This window comes from Oncorhynchus tshawytscha, linkage group LG01 (genome assembly GCF_018296145.1).
Source record: "Oncorhynchus tshawytscha isolate Ot180627B linkage group LG01, Otsh_v2.0, whole genome shotgun sequence".
NCBI classification, from domain to species: domain Eukaryota; kingdom Metazoa; phylum Chordata; class Actinopteri; order Salmoniformes; family Salmonidae; genus Oncorhynchus; species Oncorhynchus tshawytscha.
Genome location: NC_056429.1, coordinates 54927551 through 54953897, shown reverse-complemented (window position 1 = coordinate 54953897; position 26347 = coordinate 54927551). Strand labels below are relative to the sequence as shown.

Below are 26347 nucleotides of genomic sequence, written 5' to 3'. Positions count from 1 at the left end.
AGAGGACCCCACACACCTGGTTGGTCACACATACATACACACACCTGTGTCACAGTCCATTTGCTGCGTGTGATTATCCTTTGTAGATTTCAAGGTGATCCAGTCAGATAAAATGGAGGATCTTTATGACACAGCATCCCATTGATGTTCTACAATACTGCTTCTCGTGGGAATTTCTGGGCTGTGATGAGGGTCCTTTTCTCTCACAGTTGGAGTTATACACTGCGCCTTTTCCCAATGAGTGTGTGGGTGTCTGCGTGTTATGTGGCACAAATGACAGTATTTGTTTTGCTCATTGACGATGATCAATCTCTCTCTCTCCCCCTTTTTTTCTACCGCTCAATACACTTTATTCACCCCCAATACCAGGGGCATTCAAATCTTACCCACATCTTACCGTACGAGGTCCATAGCTGATGTTTCTTTCTGTTCTACTTGATAGACCTGGTGTCCCAGGTCTAAATCAGTCCCTGATTAGAGGGGAAGGATGGGGGGAAAAAGCAGTGGAACTGGCTTCGAGGTCCAGATTTGAAATCAGCCTTGTGTGCATAGCGATGATGAAAAGAATATCTCACCAATAAAAATGACCATAAGCCTGTTTTTCTATTTTCTGCCATTCACTCCTGACACTCTTCAGGCAAACACACTTTCTTCAACATTATTTCAATTAACTCCAACATAGCATTAGCACGTTTTCCATAATGAACTAATGAAACAATGCTTCTATTGCATGAGTCATCGGCATGGCTTTGAATTCTAAATCTGAATTCTTAATCAACTCTAAGGGTGCCCTGTGGCTCCATCACTCAGTAAAATGCTACATTTTGTAAGCTTAAAGGGATACTTCTGGATTTTTGCAATGAAGCTCTTTATACTTCCCGAGAGACAAATGAACACATGGATAGCATTTTTATGTCTCTGCATCCAGTATGGAGGAATTTAGAGGTAGGTTCACGAGACCTACCGAAATGACTCTCAGTCTATGGCATTTACTAGCATGCTAGCAGTTACCATAGAATTCCAGTCATTGCGCTTACACTAGTAAGCAATTGTGCTAACACTAGTTGCACCTTTCTTCAAAATGCACACAGAGACATAAAAATGGTATCCACAGGTTAATTTGTCTCTGGGGAAGTAGATAAAGGGATTCATTTAAAAATTCTTGAATTATCCCTTTAAGTTGTGTGAACTGGATGGTTAAAAGCCCCTCCCAGAGCTGGCCGTTTATGCAGATATGTGATTGAGGCATGCATTAATGAAGGCAATTAGCCTTTGTCACAGAAACAATTAGCATGAATATGTGTCTGGCCATAATGCTGTGTGTGTGTCTGTGGTTGTGTGTATGAACTGTATAATGTGTATGTGCTTGTGCATGAATGCACCTCTCTTTTGCTCTTTCTTTCTTCCTTCCTTCCTCTCATTCTCTCTCTCTCTCTCTCTCTCTCTCTCTCTTCTTATATCTTTCTCTCATTTAAATACTTAATAATGACATGAAATGCCATATTGCCAAAGCGGAAATTCATAAATAACTAATGAAGTAACTACTGAATCTCTCTCTGTGTGTATCAGCAGAAGGGGTACCAGCGGTATGCAGCGGAGGAGTGCCTACTCCAGATGGGAGGAGTGTTGTGTCCAGATGGGAGGAGTGATGTGTCTAGATGGGAGGAGTGTTGTGTCCAGCCCTCTGAGGACGACAGAAGGATGATCCAGTGTCTGATCAGCAACGGTTTGGGATGCAGGGAGAGACACACACACGCGCAAGCACACAACACATGAAAAGACACTGGATCTATTGTTCACTGCCCTTCATTTAGATTGGATACCCTGACCCTTGGCCCCTCCTCATCTCTTCTCGGATTGGTGTTTCCATCAGCAACGCCCTCCCTGCCCTCCATCACGCAAATGCAATCATAGTACAATTAAGATGTAATTATGACACAATTTGCATGATGTTCTGTAATTAGCCAGTCGATTAAAGATTAGGATGTAGTTCACCATTCATTAGGGCTGACTGATTGCATGTTTGCAAACATCAACATCATCATTACATCTCTCTCACACACTTTCTCCTTTCTCTGTCTCTCTCTCTCTGGCTCCACTAATGGAAACAAGGTTATTTTATTGGAGCCACAGGAGTCTCCTTGCCTTCAAAGAGATATACGTCACTCAAGACTGCTGTTTTAAAAAGAGAGAAAGAGATAGATAGAAAGAAGGAGTTTGTGCCTGTGCCTGTGTGTGTGTGTGTGATGGCACACTCGCGTATGTGCGTTCCAGTCCATCCAGAAGTCTGGGGAAAGCAGATAAACCCTCTATAGGTGGCAGGCTGCTACTATAAGAGGGGAGTCCTGTCACTTTAACACTCCCAGTGATGCAGTCCTCTTTCAGGGGGGGGGGTTGCTAGTGTTTGTGAGCTGGCTTTGTGACCATGGCTGCAGCTCTGGCAGGAAGTACAACTCAGATAGGCTCTGGCAGGAAGTACAACTCAGATAGGCTCTGGCAGGAAGTACAACTCAGATAGGCTCTGGCAGGAAGTACAACTCAGGTAGGCTCTGGCAGGAAGTACAACTCAGATAGGCTCTGGCAGGAAGTACAGCTCAGATAGGCTCTGGCAGGAAGTACAACTCAGATAGGCTCTGGCAGGAAGTACAACTCAGATAGGCTCTGGCAAGAAGTACAGCTCAGATAGGCTCTGGCAGGAAGTACAGCTCAGATAGGCTCTGGCAGGAAGTACAGCTCAGATAGGCTCTGGCAAGAAGTACAGCTCAGATAGGCTCTGGCAGGTATTACAACTCAGATAGGCTCTGGCAGGAAGTACAGCTCAGATAGGCTCTGGCAGGAAGTACAACTCAGATAGGCTCTGGCGGACCAGGCTGCAGCCGTAAGCGCCAATAGAAACTGTGGTCAGGAGAGGCGACCTGTAAACATGGAATAGGACTGGTTGTCTCTCTGGCCGTGCAGGTCCTCGTCTCGTCCACCAGCCGGCTCTCGGTTGCAATTAGCCGGGGGACAGGCCCTAGCACAGAATCTGAACTCAGTCAGGGGAGGTCTTTAGGGCTGGATAGGGTGAACTGCAGGGTGTGTGTGGGTGATCATGTACTGTGTGTTTGTGTGTGTGTGTGTGTGTGTGTGTGTGTGTGTGTGTGTGTGTGTGTGTGTGTGTGTGTGTGTGTGTGTGTGTGTCTGTTTCTGTTTCTGTTCGAGAGATAACCATGCAATATTCCCTTGAGTCTTTTGTGTGTCGGTGTCATTTTCGTTAGCAGATGTACAGCAAGAGAGTGTCTTTATGTCTTGTGTCTGAAGTTACATGACTGTGTGAGAGTCAGAGGCTTTCTTCTTATGAGAGAGAGAGGGGGATGAAGAGGGAGATGGAGAGAAAGGAAGGGTGTCAGGGAGGGCAGAAGGGGGACGTCTTTGGCACTTCATCAGTAAGCTCTCTCACAGAGCTCTTCTTAGAGCTTCACTAGAATGCACTCATTTAGATGAGTTCGCGCTGCTGCTGTCACACTTAGTTCAAACCTTCATGCTTCTGTACTGAGACAGACTCTGCAGTGTCCTGAACCTACAAAACTATGTCTGTCTGTCTGTCTGTCTGGACAGGTGGGTGGGTGTTCCAATCACCAAAGGCTAAACACCCAGCTGGCCAATGGGAGGGTGCGTGAGGGCCTGTTGGTGTTTCTATGTGTTAATGTGACCATGTATTTTTTTGTGTCAGTGTATGTGTGTATGTTTGCCCTCTGAGGGTGCTGTCTGGGGTATTGTGATCCGTTGTGTTGCTCGGTGGAGGGAGGCGAGGGGAAATGGGTTTATCAGCCACCGGAGCCCTTCTGTATCCCTTGCTACACCCACTCATGTGTCTTCCACACTCCATTGGGCAGCTCTGTCTCTGTACCAGCCGTGTAACCCACCCACTGGCCAGCCCTCAACCCCTCAACGCAACCCTCAAACCTCACCCCCACCCTCACCCTCACCCTCCACCCAACCAAACTTAGCTAGAAAAAGACTTAGTCTTTTTTTTGCTGACCAAGTGACCTGATCAGGAAAAACGGAACCCTGGTCATAGGCTTTTGTAGATAGGCTCTAGCCGTCAAACAGTTTCCAATTTGAGTTTGTTATAGTGATATGACGATTCTGCTGAAGTGAGACTTAAGACGGCAGGGTGGCCTAGTGGTGACAGGGTAGCCTAGTGGTTAGAGCGTTGGGCTAGTAACCGAAAGGTTGCAAGTTTGAATCCCCAAGCTGACAAGTTAACCCACTGTTCCTAGGTCGTCATTGAAAATAAGAATTTGTTCTTAACCGACTTGCCTAGTTAAATAAAGGTAAAAAGACAAGCTACTGTGAATGTTGCAGTAGGGCATTAAAAAGTACTTCACAGACAATCAGGTCAACGTGCTACAGTTTAGTATAGTGTTGAGTCCTGAGAGTCCCACATTTGGGCCGAGCTGCACATCGCTGTCTGTCTTTGACAAGCTCGTGGGTTTGATGAGGTGACTGTTCAGAGTTTTCTGCCGAAGATGGTGATGGAGGCTCATCTGAGGGAAGACTGGGAAAGAACGGGGGAGGGGGAGGAAGAAAGAGCCTGTCAGAAGCGCCCCTCGTCTCATCACAGGCGGCGCCATGCAGGAGTTTGGAAACGAAGCGGTGTTTGTCACCCAGACCCTGAGAGGAGAGCTGCTATCTGTCACACTTAAAAACAGCTGATAATATAAGGAAAAAACAACAACAAGCCCCCCTTTCCTTCAAAACTCCAGACCCTTTGATGAAGTGCAAAATCACTGTTGCGCTCCAGTCGAGCTAAAAATACAAAGCATCTTCTAGACTTTCATATGCAGGTTGGGTTGCTGCTAGTGGGGGAGGATAGAGAGATAGCACCACCCAGTGTCTATCTTAGGAACTTGTATACAACCTGTGGGAGAAGATTCAGCTGGTCATTATGCCTTGAAACCAGGGATGCATCTCAATAGGCAAAGATGGCTTCCTCTCCACGACTCGTTTCCCTCATCTGCAGTGACGTGATGGAATTTGACTGATGAAAGCAAATTAATGGCTGACATCCATTGGAAAGGAAAGGGAGCCACTATAGACTATTAAGATGGATCCCAGTTCAGGTTTTCAGTGTGAATAAATTGATAATATTATTCAGGCAATGTGTTGTGTGTCTCCTTGCAGTTTGTGTTCTGCTGTGACTGTAAGGAGGGGTTCCATGAGAGGGAATGTGGTGTGAGGTCAGCACCTGTCACAGGAGGAGCTCTGCAGGTAACTGAGCCAATCAGCTATGTGCTGCTCACTGATGCACTGCTGTCTCTGCTGCCCCCCTACTGTGACATAACCAGCATTAGTATCTCAACACTGATGAGGGAACACTCTGAAACACACTCGTCATGGCTTGTATTACAAGTGTGGCCCTGGGTCTGAACTCCGTCCTGTGCAACTGGGTCCTGGACTTCCACTCCGCACACCTCAACTCCGCTGATCCTCAACACTAAGGCCCCACAGGGGTGTGTGCTCAGCCCCCTCCTGTACTCCCTGTTCACCCAGAACTACATGGCCAAGCACGCCTCCAACTCAATCATCAAGTTTGCAGACGACACAACAGTAGTGGGCTTGATTACCAACAATGACGAGACAGCCTACAGGGAGGAGTTGAGGGCTCTGGGAGTGTGGTGCCAGGAAAATAACAGTTTTTCAGGCTCAGTGGGAGCATGCCTCCCAGGAGACTATAGATGAGACTATAGATGCCCATGTCCACATTGCAAAAGTCCCTGTGGAGAAGAGTGGTAAAGGCACTCTGTTTCTCCATCACTCCATCTCTCTCCATCCATTCTCTGATCCTTGTTCCAATACATATACATTAGGTTATATATCTACATTTTTTCTCATTCTCACTATATAATAGATTTCTCTTTCTTGCCTGTCTGTAATGTTGTGTTTCTATACTGTGGTCCCAGGGGTCTGTATGCACATGGTGTGCCCCCCTGCCCAGTGTAAGTTTGAGTGGTGCTGGATCTGTCTTGTGGAGTGGAACAGGGAGTGTATGGGCAACCGCTGGTTTGGCTGGCTCTATGACCTCAGGAAGGCATGTTGCCACTCAGGAATCCGTACCAAGGATTGGAATGCAAAATCAATCATGTGTTTTTTAAAGACTCAGTAAGGTTTTTCCCTGACCTATCACAAACTCTCAAGCAGTGACCTCATTGCCTTCAGTCACATTGTCGGAGGACAGAACTTTTATCCAACTTTAACTGGACAACATCTTGGATTACACGTCCCTTTTTATCTTCTTGTCAAAGGGTGTCTCTGCGGTCATTGTACTGTACATCACAACCTTGTTATAAGAACGCAATTATTTCTGTGTTTATATAAAAGATGCCATTTAGCAAACGCTTTTATCCAAATTGACATACAGTCATGTGTGCATACATTTCACGTACCAGTGGTCCCGGGATTTGAACCCACTATCCTGGTGTTGCAAATACCATGCTCTATCATCTGAGTTACAGATGACCGCTCTTTCAGTCTTATTGTTACTCAATGGCCTGTAGTCTTTATTTTTTTCACGTGCTTTGTTGACCCAGAGTGGACTTTAGCTCTTCAACACTCCCCCCTTCTTTTGACATTATTGTGGCACCTGTCAATCACATTGTTATGGCGACCATGTCCTGTCAATCAATGACAGCTCTGAGCTGTCGCTGCATGTGGCCAAGTCATGGTGTTGTCATTTTGGATGCTTTTTCTAAGATACAAATAGATATGAAAACACCATTGGAATCCTATGTCTAAGCATGAAAATGGTTGTTTGTCAACAGCGGGGCCACATGTGTGTCAAATCAATTCAACGTTTATTTGTGCCCCGAATACAACATTTGATTTGACACACATGTGGTCCCGCTCTTGACAAACAACCAGTTTCATGCCTAGACATAGGATTCCAATGGTGTTTTCATATCTATTTTTATCTTAGAAAAAGCCTCCAAAATGACCTTACAGTGAAATGCTTACTTACAGGGCCCTAAACAACAGTGCAATTTTTAAGTAAAAAATAGGTATTAGGTAAACAATAGATAAGTAAAGAAATAAAATAAAACTGTAAAATGCTAGTGAAAATAACAGTAGCGAGGCTATATACAGGTGGTACCGGTACAGAGTCAATGTGCGGGGGAGGCGGTGTCGAGGTAATTGAGGTAATATGTACATGTAGGTGTAGTTAAAGTGACTATGCATAGATGATTACTTGCATACTTGGTGATTATATGTACCTTAACAAGCCAAAATGCATCTGCACTGAGCACACATCAGCTGATAAGAAGCCATAAACATGCACACAGTTTCTTCAACACCTTCAAAAACATCTTATGGCTGCAGGGGCAGTATTGAGTAGCTTGGATGAAAGGTGCCCAGAGGAGCCCAGAGTAAACGACCTGCTCCTCAGTCCTAGTTGCTAATATATGCATATTACTATTAATATTGGATAGAAAACAATCTGAAGTTTCTAAAACTGTTTGAATGATGTCTGTGAATATAACAGAACTCATATGGCAGGCAAAAACCTGAGCAGAAATCCAAACAGGAAGTGAGAAATCTGAGGTTGGTTGATTGTCAACCCAGCCCCTATTGAATTCACAGTGGGATATGGATGAAGTTGCACTTCCTAGGGCTTCCACTAGATGTCAACCGTCGTTAGAAACTTGAATGAGGCTTCTACTGTGTTGTGGGGCTGAATGGGAGCTGAATGAGCCGTTCCATGGCTTCTCTACAGACAAAGGAATTCTCCGGTTGGAAGTTTATTGAAGATTTATGATAACAACACCCTAAAGATTGATTCTATACTTAGTTTGACATGTTTCTTCGACCTGTAATATACATTTTGAAGTTTTCGTCCGACGTTCGGATGGACCTGCACGAGCGTTTGGATTTGTATACCTAAGACCTAACAAAAGTAGCTACTTGGACATAAATAATGGACATTATCGAACAAATCAAGCATTTATTGTGGAACTAGGATTCCTGGGAGTGCATTCTGATGAAGATCATCAAAGATAAGGGAATATTTATAATGTGATTTCTGATTTCTGTTGACTCCAACATGGCGGATAATTGTATTTATTTTCTGAGCGCCATCTCAGATTATTGCATGGTTTGCTTTCTCCGTAAAGTTTTTTTGAAATCTGACACAGTCGTTGCATTAAGGAGAGGTATATCTATAATTCCATGTGTATAACTTGTATTTTCATCTACATGTATGATGAGTATTTCTGTTGAATTGATGTGGCTATGCAAAATCACTGGATGTTTTTGGAACTAGTGAACGTACCTCGCCAATGTAAACTAAGATTTTTTTATATAAATATGAACTTTATCAAACAAAACATACATGTATTGTGTAACATGAAGTCCTATGAGTGTCATCTGATGAAGATCATCAAAGGCTGGGTTTTTCTGTGAGTTGGTGGTCACCTAACATAATCGTTTGTGGTGCTTTCGCTGTAAAGCCTATTTGAAATCGGACACTGTGGTGGGATTAACAACAAGATTACCTTTAAAATGGTATAAAATACATGTATGTTTGAGGAATTTTAATTATGAGATTCTGTTGTTTTGAATTTGGCGCCCTGCACTTTCACTGGCTGTTGTCATAACATCCCGTTAACGGGATTGCAGCCCTAAGAAGTTTTTAACAGTTAATACAAACTCCAATGCTGTTAAACATTAGAATATAAGACCATTGCTTTGTCAGTGTCATTGCCTGTCAACTTTATGACATAAAGGTTGTTTATTCTGTTGCAAAACATGCACGTGGGTCAGACATGGGTCAGAATGTACCATATTGTTCAAGTACAGTACTACAGACAGGAAACACTTCTCACTAGTAAACAAACAGCTTGCCTGAGAAACAGTGAATAGGCCTATAGAAGACTTTCTTTTAACCTGCTATCTGCCTAACAACAATCCACTCCTTATCCCTGTGGATCACAAGGCTTTAGCAGGTTCAGAATCTATCGGAATCTACCAACTTCCTGTGTTTTGAGTGAAAGCCTTTGTTTGGAAATAGTCGCTCATTGCAGAGGTACTGTACCTACGCTGGCAGGCTGGTCGTAGTCATATTAATGCTGTGTGGTTCGTTGTTTGCAGAGAGGCCTTGAGGCCTGGAACACAACAGAATGAGGAAGATGAACCAGGTTAGTGCCCCTGGCCATGACAACCCGGCCATGGAAATGAAGATGACTGATGGAATGGTCAACCAGGTGAGGAGAAAATAGCACTTTGAAGGTTAATCAATCAGCCTCTCAATGTTGTTATTTGCAGTGGTGTAAAGTACTTAAGTAAAAATAGGTTAAAGTACTACATTTTTGGGGTATCTGTACTTTACTATTTCTATTTTTGGCAACTTTTACTTTTACTTCACTACATTCCTAAAGAAATGAATGTACTTTTTACTCCATACTTTTTCCCTGACACCCAAAAGTACTCATTACATTTTGAATGCTTAGCAGGAAAGAAAAATGGTCCAATTCACACACTTATCAAAATACCTGCTCATCCCTACTGCCTCTGATCTGGCGGGCTCACTAAACATACCTCCTTGGTGTTGTCTTAAAAAATGGTGATGATTTGCTTAATATAAGGAATGTTTAATTATGTATACTTTTACTTTTGATACTTAAGTATATTTTAGCAATTACCTTTACTTTTGATAGTTAAGTATATTTCAGACCAAATACTTGTACTCAAGTCGTATGATACTGGATGACGTTCACATTTTCTTTTAAGGTATCTTTAATTTTAGTCAAGTATGACAATTGGGTACTTTTTCCACAACTGGTTATTTGTTGATATTTTTCATTTCTTTCTAGAGTAATCCGAAGCCCTCTTCTCAACACATTCTCAATCCTCGCTACTCAGTTCCAAACTGTATATGATTATAAAGTGGTGTGTTACTATACTTGCTTTTATTGGGTGATACATGTTAGGATTGGTCATTTGAGTATGCTATGATGCAGTTCTATGTACCGCAGTTCTATGTACCCCAGTGTGATGTACCACAGTGTGATGTACTGCAGTGTGATGTACTGTATGTGTGATGTACTGCAGTGTGATGTACTGTATGTGTGATGTACTGCAGTGTGATGTACTGTATGTGTGATGTACTGCAGTGTGATGTACTGCAGTGTGATGTACTGCAGTGTGATGTACTGTATGTGTGATGTACTGCAGTGTGATGTACTGTATGTGTGATGTACTGCAGTGTGATGTACTGTATGTGTGATGTACTGCAGTGTGATGTACTGCAGTGTGATGTACTGTAGTGTGATGTACTGTATGTGTGATGTACTGCAGTGTGATGTACTGCAGTGTGATGTACTGTATGTGTGATGTACTGCAGTGTGATGTACTGTATGTGTGATGTACTGCAGTGTGATGTACTGCAGTGTGATGTACCGCAGTGTGATGTACTGCAGTGTGATGTACTGTATGTGTCACTGCAGTCTGAATGGCAGCCAGTTGTTGGAATTCAGATCTCTAAGACATCGGTGTCGAGTGCTGTCAGGGAAAATGCAGAGCGGGCATCTTATACCTGCAGCCGCCGGAAACGAGCCTGCCTTCAGTGTGAGGAGAAAACCCACAGGTACCATTGCAGACGACACACCAAACTCAGATAGGACTTCAAATACTCAACACTCTTTCAGTGGACACTGGACTCCGCTGACACACAGGATAACTTACAATTCAGATAAACTACTCTAACCCTCATAACCCCTGCACGCCAAAATCAAGTCATTTAACCATTCAACTTCCTGAACTGCAGTTCATTCCACTGTATCTCAGCCCTTTACTTCAAAGAAGTTTCACTCACTCTCTGGTCTCAGAATGATATCAGACAGTATGATAACCTTTTTGTTTAGAAGGGAATTCTTTGAGAGCATGTATAAAGGCCTGGTCTGGGATGAGGACGTCATAGATGGAGGAGAAAGAAGCTTCAACCTCAATAAAAGTCTGCTGAACCATTTCAGAGATCTGGCTTCCAGCAATCAGGGAACTGACGAGGTGAGGGGTTAATGGCATTCCGCCTTTATATTGTAAATTGGGGCTAAAGGTATAGATTAAGATTAGATATGGTCTGATTCGTACAGTCACTCATCCTGTTTGTTCATAGGTGGACCTTCAGTACCTGAATGATGTGATCGTAGATGGAGCCGACCCCAACCCAACAGACAACAGTCTTTACCAGTGATCAAATTACTCAAATACCTTCTGTTGTGGCAGATCGTTCTCAGGGAAGGCCTCCAGACAGTGTGTGTTCAGGGAATCTACCTTCTACCTGGTTGTAGATCTCGAGGTTGTCGAATGTGGGGCTGACGTCCTGCATCCTGACCCCTACGGGGTCATGCCCCTGCATATTGCTGCAGCTCTTGACTATGTGGAGATGATCCACTTCCCGTTGGAGAGGAAAGGTCAGAGGTCAAACGTGTATTTGCCACTTGTTTGTGTATGTGCGTGAGTACTTTTAATGTGTATTGTACGGTAGTTCACATATGCATGTCCCGTCCCTTCAGCTGACATTGGTGCTAAGACCAACATGGACCATCAGACGCCTCTCCATTACGCAGCTAAGAGTGGGGGCACTCAGGGTACTGCTGCAGAATGAGGTAGACATCTCCGCACAAGACTACAAAAAGAGAACCCCTCTACAATTGGCTGCCAACTTAGGTACTGTTACCCTTACAGACGAAGGACCTTAATTTGAGCCAGTTTGCTACAGCAGAAAAATAATCATGCAGCAACAGGAAATGGGAATAATTATGTGGATTATAATGAAGGGACATCTCTGTAGGGGTTGATACGTTTTTCATTTGAAAGTGGAAATGACAACAACAAAAACATACACTACAAGTTTTCATTTCCTGCTATGCAGAAAAAAGCTCAGCAACAAAAGAGTGACAAGATGACCTCAGTGGTAAATAAGGGTTGGATGGTCACGGACCCAATGAGTCACAGTATACACCTCCAATTGTATAGTTAGGCCTGACAATGTGCTAGTTGTTGTGAATTTGTAGGTTCTTGTAGGTGGTCATCCTATAGCTTTGTTTAGCTCTCTTTGGTCTTGTAAGGCTCATTTGGTGATGAACCAGTTCCATGTGACTAAACAGATGACCAGGCAGCAGTTCTACTCCCTCCACCTGCTGGAGCCAGAGCCACCCTGCAAGCAGAATCCACCAGCACAGGGCTCACAAGGTTAACCTGTTTAAACAGTAAAACATGTAAACATCTCATCTAGACTTTGAGGATCTTAATTTTTATTTATTTAATTTTTAAAACTTTTTGTCATCTCTAATTTCTCTTTTCTTTTCTTCCAGAGAGAGTGGCCAGTAAGCCTAGATCACCAGTATGTCCTCTTTAAGGCTAAACAGACTAATGCAGTGATAATGGATGAAAACTCAAATGGAAGACTACATGTGCGGCAAATTTGTCAAGTGAGTCAACTAATTTGATGATAATTGCTGTATGAATTTTCTCTGAGACATTTTTCTCTCTCTCTCTCTCGCCACAGTGGCCGTTCATAGTGCACCAGGGAAAGCTGGATCTCATCATGCACCCTGTGGTTCTAAAGCTCATCACTGTCAAGTGGAAACTATATGGCAGGTCAGTTAGTCAGTGAGAGAGAAAGAGAGAGAGAGACTTTGAGAGAGAGAGAGACTTTGAAAGACAGCGAGAGAGACTTTGAGAGAGAGAGCGAGAGAGAGAGAGAGAGAGAGAGAGACTTTTGCCAGAAGGGAGTGGCAGGTGTGTCGCTCGTGCCAAATGGGTCTCCCCTCTTGCGCCCCTCCAGTCTCTTGCTCTCTCATAAATAAAATACACTAGCGGCCCTGACCATTCATGCAGTTAGACACATAGCTGAAGGGATCTGTTAATACAGTACTGAATGGTGGCTCAGTATTTCACTCTGGATAGTAAACGAGTGACTCTGTAGATTGGGGGCTTGGATACTCCTACTCCTCAACCTCCTGTTTATCGTCTCCTGGACAACCATGGCCATATCTGTGTCTGTCATCCGAGACAAGGAGCCGTATGTTTTCCCTGAGGTGAGAAAGTGAAGGAGAGAGGGAACTTTACTCTTTTTTAATGTTGTTTTAAGATTCACTCAACCCTTAGTTTGGATCCAAAATAAAAAATGGTGAATATAAAGGTCCCAACTATTTTACAGGTCATACAGATGCTAGGACATGCTTGGACATGCTTGGACAGCTCATAAGTCACTGATAAGGTCATTGTGGACTCTTGTAAAAGAGTCATTGTGGACTCTATTGTAAAAGCCAATGGGGATCCAAATAAACAAATCGAAATACAAAAAGATATATCTTCCTGCATGATTGGTGGAGTGTGTTTGGGGTGGTGGCGACTCTGGGGCTGACAGTGGTGGAGGTGGGCCGGGAGGTGGCGGAGACGATAGGCTCCAGGAGGAAGCTGAGGAGCTGGTAGCGGTGGTGTGAACGCCAGATCAACGATAACCTGCGCTGCACACACCCCATGTGGCCCAAGGTACAGCACCTTTTATTTGGTTTATTTATTTGATTCTTTTTTTTTACACATTTTCTCCCCAATTTCGTGGTATCCAATTGATAGTTACAGTCTCGTCTCATTGCTGCAACTCCCGTACGGACTTGGAAGAGGCGAAGGTCGAGAGCCGTACGTCCTCCAAAACACAACCCAACCAAGCCGCACTGTTTCTCGACACAATGCACACTTTACCCGGAAGCCAGCCGCACCAATGCGTTGGAGGAAACACCGTACACCTGGCGACCGTGTCAGCGTGCACTGCGCCCGGACCGCCACAGGAGTCAATAGTGCGCGATGGGACAAGGACATCCCTGCTGGCCAAACCCTCCCCTAACCCGGACGACGCTGGGCCAATTGTGCTCCGCCCCATGGGTCTCTCAGTCGCGGCCGGCTGCGACAGAGCCTGGACTCGAACGCAGATTCTCTAGTGGCACAGCTAGCACTTCGATGCAGCGCCTTAGACTACTGTTTCACTTGGGAGGCGCACAGCACCTTTTCTCACCCAGTAGACACACACAGACACACGTCTTACTGAAGTCTCTAGACCTGATCTCGGCTGACACAGTTACCCAAATGAAAGTTACTTAAGATCTAAGGAGAGTCCTCCTATGGGTAGTATGCCCTTTGTCAGGCTACAGGTTGTTATATAATCCCATTGAGAATGTACTGTGCAACGTTACATATTCTTGCCATTTTTTTGTCTTCCTGCTCCAAAGGAAAAACATTTCTTGGAAGAGCAAATCAAGATCATCCGCCGCATGAAAGGAAACTACTTACAAGACCCCTGGTGAACGTGTTTGTCTTATACACAATACATGTCATATGGATATGATTTAACTCTGGCCTAGCTGGCAAGCAGGCGATGATATCGATTTTGGCTGTGTCACAGGAACATCTTTGATTGGCTGGTGTACATTCTGCTGATGGCAGTGTTTGGGATCCATGTGGCAGATATCTTCTTGCTGGCAGGCACGCTGCGAGACTAGAGCCTGCGCCTCTTTGCTGTGGTCATCATTTCCCTCTGGCTCCGGGGGATGAAACGCGTCCACACTGCAACCACTAAATAGATTCCTCTTTTTGGCCCCATTTCTTTACTTGATCTCACGACCCCTTCGTTTTAGAGCACCAATCTGGTGGTGGAGATGAATGAGTCTTTACTGCCGAACTTCACCATTCGAGACCGTTCCCTGGTCCCCAATGGATCATGGGAAGGGAACAAAACAAATGGAAAATCATAGCTAAACAGATCACATGGACCGGGTGTTAGGTTCTCATAGCATTGGGTATTGTTCATGGGGTAGCTCAGGTATAATCGTGACACCTGGTCAGTGTCCTCATGGGTACACCTGATGTTCTCAGGTTCCATGACAACAACACATGAATGGGGCGCCACATTGTCCCCACTGTAGCCATAACAAGAAAGGAACTCGAGCTCATAGGCCCCAACATGGTCATGGCCCTCCTGTCCAAAATAGGATACTTTTTTGAAACAGCATGTCTGGATATTTTCAAGTATAAAGTAACCAAAATATAATACTATAATATAATACACATAATACTGATCTTAGAATCATCCACAACATTACACCAATACCACTGCCTTTCATACTCATTTTATACAGGGTTATGATTCCTTTAATTGTCATGCCAGGGAAGATTGTGGGGGATGTCCTACCTTTCCTCTTCCTATATGCAGAGATCTTTGTCCCTTATACACGTGACTTCTGGATTATGTTTCATAGGGTAACCCAATTTGATCAAACAGATACCCACAAAATGACATAGTATACGCTACTGTAGCTGTGCTAGTATGATTAAAAAAAATACACATAAAGAAATATATTTACAGTATCTGAGTGTCTGAGTCTGTGTGAACTGTCCTCCCCAGGTCAGGCGACAATACCCAGTATGCAGACGGTGCCACAGCTGCTCTACAGCCTGTACCGCATCACTCTGGTGGATGAGCACGAGTTTAATTCCATGGTGGAAGTGGACTCTATTGTGGCCCACTTCCTCTGTGGCACCTTCCTGGCTCTGTCCTCCATTCTGTGTGTCAACCTGATGATCGCCCTCCTCTCGGATACCTTTCAAAGGTAAGGCCCACTAAAAGTATATATATTTTAAAAAATGTAACCAGGCAAGTCAGTTAAGAACAAATTCTTATTTACAATGACGGCCTAGGAACAGTAGGTTAACTGCCTGGTATCATGGGCAGTACGACAGATTCTATCTAGCAACCTTTCGGTTACTGGCCCAACGCTCTAACCACTAGGCTACCTGCCACCCCAATTTGAAGAGTTAGGGCAGTTATTCCCAAACTGGGGTACGCGCAATGCCGTCGTGGGTACGCCAAATAAAAATGTGATTCACATTTAAAAAAAATATATATATTATAAATTCACATTTTCAAACAGTACATTTATATTTTCCAACGGGGCTATACATTTGGGTGAGTTTTTTTTCTCGCCTGAGTAGCCTCGTTTCACTGGCAAAAAGAAAATGAAACCATCTAGTGTTCAGCGAAATAACATCACAATGTCAAATACAGGTAGCCTGGTCAAATAATTAACTCTTCACTCTTGAACCTTCACTCTTGTGCAGACATTTAGAAACGAAACATGACAATTAGAAAAATAAGCCACAGGAGTTTTTAAGACATGTATAAAAGCAACAGTATCAATTAATAAGAAGGTGCTAGGAGCGTATTATATGGTGAGCTACCGAGTGGCTAGGACAGGCAAGCACCGTGCTATTGTGGAGGACTTAACTCTTCCTGCTTCCGCGGATATGGCGACGGACAATGCTGGGGGAAAAAGCCAAAAAAACTACACAGACAATGTCTTCATCAAACAACACTGTTTCACAACGCATCAGTGACATGACAGGAGATGTTTTGAAACAATTACTGTGTTTTATACAAACCAGTGAATTATATGCGTTACAGCTGGATGAGTCAACAGACGTAGCGGGCCTGGCACAGCTCCTGATATATGTCCATAACATTTACGGGGGGGGGTCAATTAATGAAGGCATCCTCTTCTGCAAACCACTGGAAACCGGGACAATATAAGAGGATATTTTTAAAGTACTGGACAGCTTTGTGACATCAAATGGACTTTGGTGGTCAAGATGTGTTGGTATCTGTACTGATGGTGCAAAAGCTATGACAAGGAGACATAGTGGAGTGGTAACGTGTGTGCAAGCAGTTGCTCCCGACTCCACTTGTGTACACTGCAGCATCCACCGAGAGGCTCTTGCTGCTAAGGGAATGCCTGACAGCTTGAGAGACGTTTTGGACACTACAGTGAAAATGGTTACTTTGTTAAAGCAAGGCCTCTGAACTCTCATGTATTTTCTGCATTATGCAATGATATGGGCAGTGACCATGTAACGTTTTAACAACATAGAGAAGTGCGCTGGTTATCAAGGGGCAAAGAATTTACACTTTTTTTTTAAATTGAGAGATGAGCTTAAAGTTTTCTTCACTGACCATCATTTTCACTTATCTGACTGCTTGTATGATGACGAGTTGGCCTATCTGGGTGATGTTTTTTCTCACCTGAATGATCTGAATCCATGATTACAGGGACTCTCCTCAACTATATTCAATATGCGGGACAAAATTGAGGCTATGATAAAGAAGTTGGAGCTCTTCTTTGTCTGCGTTAACAAGGACAACACACAGGTCTTTCCATTATTGTATGATTTTTTTGTGTGCAAATTAACTAATGCTTACGGACAATGTCAAATGTGATATAGCGAAGCACCTGAGTGAGCTGGGTGCGCAATCACTCAGGGACTTTCCCGAAACGGACGACACAAACAACTGGATTCATATCCCTTTCATGCCCTGCCTCCAGTCCACTTACCGATATCTGAACAAGAGAGCCATATCGAAATTGCAACAAGCGATTCTGTGAAAATCTAATTTAATCATAAGTCACTGCCAGATTTCTGGATTGGGGGTGCGCTCAGAGTGTCTTGCCTTGGCAAATCGCGCTGTTAAGACACTGATGCCCTTTGCAACCACGTACCTATATGAGAGTGGATTCTCGGCCCTCACTAGCATGAAAACTAAATACAGGCACAGACTGTGTGTTGAAAATGATTTAAGACTGGGACTCTCTCTAATACAACCCAACATTGCAGAGTTATGTGCATCCTTTCAAGCACACCCTTCTCATTAACCTGTGCTGAGTTATTCACAATTTTTGATGAACAAATAAGGTTTTATATGTAAGATGGCTAAATAAAGAGCAAAATGATTGATTATTATTTGATTGTTATTTGTGCCCTGGTCCTATAAGAGCTCTTTGTCACTTCCCACGAGCCAGGTTGTGACAAAAACTCATTCTTATGTTTAATAAATGTATTGCGTAGTGTGTGTGTGTGTGTGTGTGTGTGTGTGTGTGTGTGTGTGTGTGTGTGTGTGTGGCAGGCTTACAATGATGGCAAAAAAACAACATTTGAGAGTGCGCTGACCCCGGTGCTAGAGGGGGTATGCTGAGCTAGGGGACCTGTGTGCATATCAGTGTGTGTATAAGCCTTTACAGCTTCCACTCGTGTACTCACTCAAGTATTATATATTGTTTGTCTTCATCAGGTATCAGTGTTTGTCCCATTCTCAACAAACCTGCATCTGTCACTCTCAGCATCAGTATGAATGAGTGTATCGCACTCACTGTGTGTACGAATCTCTTCTGTCAGGGTGTATGACAATGCACTGGCCAATGCAGTGATGCAGCAAGCAGCCATTATCCTGCAGGTGGAGGAATCTATGCCCCGTCTCTGCCGTTTCTATGACGACCACCACATCCAACGCTTCTGTGCATCTGCTTGGGGAGCTTCACGACGATGACATCAGAACTGACCCAAAGCGGCACGCAGAGATGAAGACGATCACCGCTCAGATCAAGGTGACGGAATGGGACATTCATCTTAAACGCCAGCATTTTGAACTGTACGTCTGTATACAGTACTGTATATCTGTACCTGCCTGTGGGTGGTTAAGCTCAGGGAGGGAGAGTGCTTCTTTCTCTTACACATGCTTTTTTACTTGTTTTTGACACTTCAGGAGACCCTAGATGAGTTCCTTGAGATGCAAAATGAAGTGAATCGCTCCGAACAAGGAAGATCTGGTGATAGTGACAGGGGCTCAGGGTAGGCACAGCACTGCCTCTCTTTTACCTGAATTTAGGAGTACGACACAACTTTGCTGTATTGTTGAATATTTCCAGGCATGTGTCAAGATCTCTCTCTTCCTGGCTCTCCTAGGGGGAGGCGCTTCTCATCTCCTGTGCAGGGGGAACACCTGCAGACTCTTCAGAGGCTCCAGATGGACGAGACCCAGCAGAGCCAGGACCTCAGTGCCCTGAGGGCAGACATGAAGATCCTGCAGGCCCTGTTCCACTAACAGATCCAGTCCCAGACCAGCTCATGTCAGTACTAGTGTAACAGTATAACTTTAGACCGTCCCCTCGCCCATACTCGGGCGCGAACCAGGGACCCTCTGCACACATCAACAACAGTCACCCACGAAGCATCGTTACCCATCGCTCCACAAAAGCCACGGCCCTTGCAGAGCAAGGGGAACTACTACTTCAAGGTCTCAGAGCAAGTGACGTCACCGATTGAAACGCTATTTAGCGCGAACACCGCTAACTAGCTAGCCATTTCACATCCGTTACACTAGGTTGACACTAAGACAGACCAAATAACTAATCTAGTGTAGTCTGACCTGGTCAAAAACTTAACAAAGAGTGAAGTCCATTCAAAACCAGAGAGAGTGCATATATAGATTGAGAGCTAAAATCTGAGTCTTTTCACATGATGATGTAATTCGTACTGACGTTTGTTTAAATAAGAGAAGGCCTACCATAGAAATATAATCTATGGAGTTTACTCTTTGACCCAGTCAATCTACACTACATTAGTTCTATTTAGGCCTACTATGATAACCTGTCTCTGTGCCTGTTTTTTTTGTGTATCTCTGTGCTAGAGTATATGTTTCACAGTCTCCTGTCTTTCCATAGCTGATAGATTACATGATTGTGTCTCTGTGCAGGCGTGGGCTGTGGTGTGAAGGCAGCAGAAAGCACTGGGTCAGAGACTGTCGAAGCTCCACCATATAGGTGAGGCATCAGTGGTTCATGCATCTTGATTTTCTGTAATGTCTCTTTGTCGTAAGCCTGTAATTGCATAGTGCACTCTGCAGATGGCCACAGTGTGTTTAAGAAGTCTGTCTAATCTGACCTGTTTACTTTGAACTCACAAGTGTTGTACTCTCCAGTCCTCCAGGGCCTCAACAGGCTGACTCTTGATGCTGAAGATGACTGTAACCATAGAGACTGTACCAGCACCAGCAACCAGAGATACATGACCAGAAAATAAGGATGAAGCCTTCTAACATCTACATGACTATAACACGTGCATTATTTTTTGCTAATGCTATTTAGCCTATTTATTTGACTTAGTTGTCCCAGATCCTTATAACCTGCATTCTCATCTAAATATAAGGCTTTGTGTTTTCAAGAGTGAATCAAGAGCCACCCATTTAAGTTGTAATTTTACTGATCTGCTTGGAATATGATGCTGGCTTTAAATGTGAATTAGCAATGATCCACTAATGCCTGGCAGTCTGTCTATACAATCTCAACATTATTACTGTACAGTGTAAATAAATCTATTGCACATATGCCCTTTTGCAATGACTTTATGGAGTATGTCACTACAATTGTTATCAGCCTAATCATTATCATCATCACCAACAGCATCATCATCCTCAACATCATCATCATTATTAATATGTTGAATTATTCTGATTTTACAACTACAGCGTGTCTAATGTCCCCAGTGCATCTTTGAAACAAGTAACCTAGGTAGGCTTTCCCCTGACTCTGTTGTGTAAGCGTTGATCCTGCACAGCCTCTCATTTCCCATTAGTCAGCTTAAAAGTTTCCCCACTCTCTCGCTCGCACTACGAAGTAACGGCTGATATCCGTTTCCTTCCGCACTGGGAGAGGGAGTGAAGATGGCGGCGGCCGAATCTGATCGTGAAGTACCTTCTGCTCTGTGTACTGAATTCCTGAATTTCTCTGTCAAAGACACAGCTTCGGTAAGCGACAGTTGTTATATGTGTATATATTTGATGTGATTGTTCTTGTCGAAGGGATTAGAGCGCACCGATTTCATCGCTGATATTTATTTCTGTATTTTTTTTTCCATCTCGACTTGTTTTTCTCTGATGCGATGATGGCAGTACGGGAACTTGGCTAACGCTTACTAGCTAGCTAACGTTAGCTATCCTTCTAGAACATTTTATTTTAGATAATATATGGCACTGCACTAACGTAAGAAGGATTGGATGTGATACTATTCCAGATATTTTATATTGAGAGATGTGTCCAGGATTATTTAAAAACATATTTACTTTAGCTATCTACCGGTAACTAGCCAGTGTTTTATTTCTTACATAGCTAACCGCTAACGTTAGCTGTTCACTTGGCAGACAAAACAATATTAATTTGCCGTCTCTGCGTACGAGCTGTTGTTGTTGTTGTTGTTGTTGTTGTTGTTGTTGTTGTTGTTGTTGTTGTTGTTGTTGTTGTTGTTGTTGTTGTTGTTGCTGTGCTTGCTGCTGCTGTTGTTGTTGTTGTTGTTGCTGTTGCTGCTGCTTCCGTTGCTGCTGTTTACTGCTGCTTCTGTTGCTGTTTCTGTTGCTGCTGTTACTGCTGCTTCTGTTGCTGCTGCTGCTGTTGTTGCTGCTGTTGTTGCTGCTTCTGTTGCTTCTGTTGCTGCTGTTACTGCTGCTTCTGTTGCTTCTGTTGCTTCTGTTGCTGCTGCTGTTGCTGCTGTTGCTGCTGCTTCTGTTGCTGCTGTTGCTGCTGCTTCTGTTGCTGTTGCTGCTGCTGCTGCTGCTGTTGCTGCTGCTGTTGCTACTGCTGCTGCTGTTGCTGCTGTTACTGCTGCTGCTGTTGCTGCTGTTACTGCTGTTGCTGCTGTTACTGCTGCTTCTGTTGCTGCTGCTGTTACTGCTGCTTCTGTTGCTGCTGCTGTTACTGCTGCTTCTGTTGCTGCTGCTGTTACTGCTGCTTCTGTTGCTGCTGCTGTTACTGCTGCTGTTGCTGTTACTGCTGCTTCTGTTGCTGCTGCTGTTACTGCTGCTTCTGTTGCTGCTGCTGTTACTGCTGCTTCTGTTGCTGCTGCTGTTACTGTTGCTGCTGTTACTGTTTGCTGCTGTTACTGTTGCTGCTGTTACTGCTGCTTCTGTTGCTGCTGTTACTGCTGCTTCTGTTGCTGCTTCTTGTTGCTGTTACTGCTGCTTCTTGTTACTGCTGCTTCTTGTTACTGCTGCTTCTTGTTGCTGTTACTGCTGCTTCTTGTTGCTGTTGTTGTTGATGTTGCTGCTGTTGCTATTGATGTTGCTGCTGTTGCTATTAACGCCATAGCTAGCACAGCAGTAGCTATCCTGGCAAACTTGCTAATCAAAACCCCCATAACATGGTTGGGCGATAGATTTTTATATATATAGACTGTATTTGCCGTCATTTTAACTATTGTTTTAAATAATACAAGTTCAAAACATGCACAAGTTATAAGTATGAGTAGTTCGAGACTACTCTAGTGTGGCAACACACACTACGTGATTTCAATGGGGCTTTTTTTTTTATACTAACTTCAACCAAAAACACATTTTATGCATTTTCATCCATTTCTGCGTCTCCTGCACTTTTGTAATACATTCCACACTGTGCCACTTAGGGCTGCATGATAGATATGTATTTTGGGCAAACAATCTAGGCCTAGTTTATCGGTGAATTGTTGGAAGCATGGAAATATAATGATTATTGTATTTGGAATATAGTGGGCAGCACTTTGAATACATTGTTGTTTGACATGAAGACAAATGAATAAGCCGGGGATGAGTTATTGTGACAGGGTAGGACCCACTGTTTTGGCCAGTGTTTCCCAGGGGACTGTATATGATGTTACATTTTCATGTAACTACACTAAATGACCAAAAGTATGTGAACACCCCCCCCCCTGCTGCTATAACAGCCTCCACTCTTCTGGGATGTAGTTTGACTAGATGTTGGAACATTGCTGCAGGGACTTGCTTCCATTCAGCCACGAGCAGTAGTGAGGACGGGCACTGCTTTTTTGACAGTATACTCCAAAAAGCAAGTTCTGCAGCCTCTAGTTTTGTCTTCTCTTGATTATTGATCAGTCATGTGGTAAGGAGCAGCAAGGAAAGACTTAGATAAGCTGCAGCTGGCCCAGAACAGAGCGGAACGTCTTGCTCATCATTGTAATCAGAGGGCTGATATAAATACTATTCATGCCAGTCTCTTTTGGCTAAGATTTGAGGAGAGACTGACTGCATCGCTTCTTATTTTTCATAAGAAACATTGTGTTGAACCATTGCATTTCTGTTCAAAATGTTGTATCAAGACTGCCCAAATGTGCCTGATTTGGTTTATTAATACATTTTCAAGTTCATAACTGTGCACTCTCCTCAAACAATAGCATGGAATTATTTCACTGTAATAGCTACTGTAAATTGGACAGTGTAGTTAGATTAACAAGAATTCAAGCTTTCTGCCCATATCAGATATCTCTATGTCCTGGGAAATGTTCTTGTTACTTACAACCTCATGCTAATCACAGACTACGTTAGCTCAACTGTCATGCGGGGGGACACCGAGGTTAATTCTTTTAATTATTTAGGTCTGTCCTTGAGCTGTTCTTGTCTTGTCTATTAATGTTCTGTATTATGTCCTGTTTTGTGTGGATCCCAGGAAGAGTAGCTGCTGCTTTTGCAACAGCTAATGCGGCTCCTAATCAAATGCCAAAGATGTTGGGTGATTAGGCCTGGCTCGCAGTTGGCATCCCAATTCATCCGAAAGGAGTTCAATGGGGTTGAGTTCAGGGCTCTGTGCAGGCCAGTCAAGTTCTTCCACACCGATCTTGACAAACCATTTCTGTATGGACCTTGCTTTGTGCACGGGGGCATTGTCATGGGGGCGGCAATAATGTTACAGTTTTAAAGCTGGTTCCAGCAATTTTACCCATTTTTGATGGGCTGAGAGAAAATGTGCAGTCTTTTTTTTTTTTTTTAGCAAATTTGCTGCAATTCTACACATTTTGCCATAGCAGAAGAAACACGGCATATGCATTTGAGTGACTCGAACATTATAACAAAATCAATTGGGACCCCATGACATTTAAAAAAAAAAAGTGAGCTTCTCCCTGACACTAGTTTATATTCTGATCTTATTTAAAACGAAATATAGCTCCATTATCTTTTCTACATAATTTATCTGGTTTTAGTCATTTAAGTTCACACTGAAAGTGTTTTACTATCCTGAAAATTATGTAAAGAAATAGTTAAACCTAAAAAAAAGAGATTGTAGTGACGGACTGCTGCTGATAAATGAATATAGGATAAACACTGCAGTGAGAGAAAGGGAGAATTAATCATGATTTTGTTGACCGTCATCTTTGGGTTATGGTTTGTGAACAAAGTACTAGTGTTGCACGGTATACTGGCACCATAGCAATATCATGGTACGGAGATAGCATGATACTTATGATGCCAACATTTGAGTACCAAAGTACCATTTCAAATGATACTACCAAATGTTTCAGCCCTACCGATCTAAAGAACCAGCTGGCACCTGCTTATAAAATCTTTGTAAAGTCAGTTTTGTTTATAAATTCAGTTTCATTTTCCCAGCAACTAGTCTCTTGTATGCACCAGTCCAATGTCCACCTTCATGGCATCTCAAGTGTGGCAGCTGTCACTTCCAGCCATCACTCACCTGCTTCTCTCCGTTCACTCCTCCTGCACATCTATTCCTCCATCAGTTTAATAAATATATATATATATAATTTAGCTGTGATGGCAATTGGGGATACAGACCCTAATAAGTCTTCTGTTACATTTTATAAATTGGAGCAGAGCAAGCAAAGTTGATACTTTGTATAATTTCATTGCCTGGTATAACCAAGAGCACAGGCCAGTCGGAGTAGGCTTTGCAGTTGCATGTTTGCTGTCAAATCAAATTAGATTTTTCACATGGTCTGAATACAACAGGTGAATTTCACCTTACAGTGAAATGCTTACTTACAAAGCCCTTAACCAACAACGCAGTTTTAAGAAAAATATTTAAAGAGCAGCAGTAAAATAACAGCAGTGAGGCTATATACAGGGGGTACCGGTACAGAGTCAATGTGCAGGGGCACAAGTTAGTTGAGGTAACATTGTATCTCTCATGCAGCTTCTGAGTGACAGAGGAAAATGGAGCGCAGCTCCATGACAGGCATGCTTGTAGCTTTAAAGCAAAGAATGGCGTTTCTCTAGCCCGAACAGTTTTTAAAAATCTGACCTTATTACCGGAGCTACCTTTTTTCTTCCGGAGCGATTTCGCACACATTTTTCGCACATGATTTTTCACACACATTTTTCGCACATGATTTTGCACACATTACACAAACCATGCCGCAGGCTGTTTTTTTAAACGAATTCCAGGTCGCTAATTATTGGTTTCTTAACAAACGTTGTTCAGTCATGTTACCTAATTAGCTAACAACCTGCTAACGTGACAGTAGGTCTAGGCAAATTTGATTGGCACAGGAAGAAAGGAAAGCGGCCTGTTACTCATGAGATGTGCTTCAAAGGTAGGATTCATATAGGCCAAAATAAGCCACAACTCTTTCTGGTACTCCTTAAATTATGTTTGGTACGTCATGTTTTTAAAGTTGGGAGCAGTGTTTGTGTGAGAGAGGGAGACCGTGCGTGTGTTAACAGAGAGTGAAGAAGGTTTCATGCAGTATATTCCCCTTACTGCCCTAATGAAATGCTGATCATTATGCATGTTTATTCCTCCAGACAAGTCAGTTAGGCCTCTCACTGTCAGCTGTGTTTATTTTCAGCAAACTTAACATGTGTAAATATTTGTGTATAATAAGATTCAACAACTGACACATAAACTGAAAAAGTTCCACAGACATGTGACTAACAGAAATGGAATAATGTGTCCATGAACAAAGGGGGGCATAATCAAAAGTAACAGTCAGTATCCGGTGTGGCCACCAGCTGCATTAAGTACTGCACCAGATTTGCCAGTTCTTGCTGTGAGATGTTACCCCACTCTTCTACCAAGGCGCCTGCAAGTTCCCGGACATTTATGGGGGGAATGGCCCTAGCCCTCACCCTCCCAATCCAACAGGTCCCAGGCGTGCTCAATGTGATTGAGATCCGGACTCTTTCTCTGTCTTGCAGAGCACTATGGCAGGTGGCATTGTCATGGTGGAGTGTCATGTCAAGATGAGCCTGCAGGAAGGTTACCACATGAGGGAGGAGGATGTCTTCCCTGTAATGCACAGCGTTGAGATTGCCGGCAATGACAACAAGCTCAGTCCGATGATGCTGTGACACACCGCCCCAGACCATGACGGACCTCCACCTCAAAATCGATCCCGCTCCAGAATACAGGCCTCGGTGTAACGCTCATTGCTTCGACGATATGAGCGAATCCGACCATCACCCCTGATGAGACAAAACCGCAACTCATCAGGGAAGAGCACTCTATGCCAGTCCTGTCTGGTCCAGCGACGGTGGGTTTGTGCCCATAGGCGACGTTGTTGCCGGTGGTGTCTGGTGAGGACCTGTCTTACAACAGGCCTACAAGCCCTCCAGTCCAGCCTCTCTAAGCCTATTGCAGACAGTCTGAGCACTGATGGAGGGATTGTGCGTTCCTGGTGTAACTCGGGCAGTTGTTGTTGCCATCCTGTA

The 26347-nt window shown here is 43.6% G+C and overlaps 1 protein-coding gene and 1 long non-coding RNA gene across 7 annotated transcripts in view; both read left to right on the top strand.

Annotated features, from left to right (window-relative positions):
• The first annotated feature begins 4277 nt into the window (after positions 1–4277).
• On the top strand, positions 4278–19933 carry LOC112253279. Of its 5 annotated transcripts, none has more exons than XR_002953964.2 (15): positions 4278–5253; positions 9127–9239; positions 10482–10621; positions 10899–11040; positions 11150–11447; positions 11550–11703; positions 12144–12228; positions 12351–12467; positions 12545–13533; positions 15440–15644; positions 18259–18467; positions 18626–18711; positions 18826–18989; positions 19616–19682; positions 19841–19933. It is a non-coding gene; the product is annotated as an uncharacterized LOC112253279 (long non-coding RNA). The 5 variants fall into 5 exon arrangements; XR_006083603.1 differs by having other exon boundaries at positions 10482–11040; positions 12545–13076; positions 13199–13533; XR_002953961.2 differs by having other exon boundaries at positions 10482–11040.
• Positions 19934–20522: 589 nt separating this feature from the next.
• LOC112253256 (E3 ubiquitin-protein ligase UBR2) overlaps positions 20523–26347 on the top strand; it is a 44561-nt gene continuing 38736 nt past the window's right edge. For both annotated transcript variants that reach the window (XM_024425286.2, XM_024425279.2), the window contains exon 1: positions 20523–20665. In XM_024425286.2, the coding sequence (XP_024281054.1) occupies positions 20582–20665 (84 nt within the window). In that variant the 5' untranslated portion in view covers positions 20523–20581. The remainder of the gene's footprint in view (positions 20666–26347) is intronic.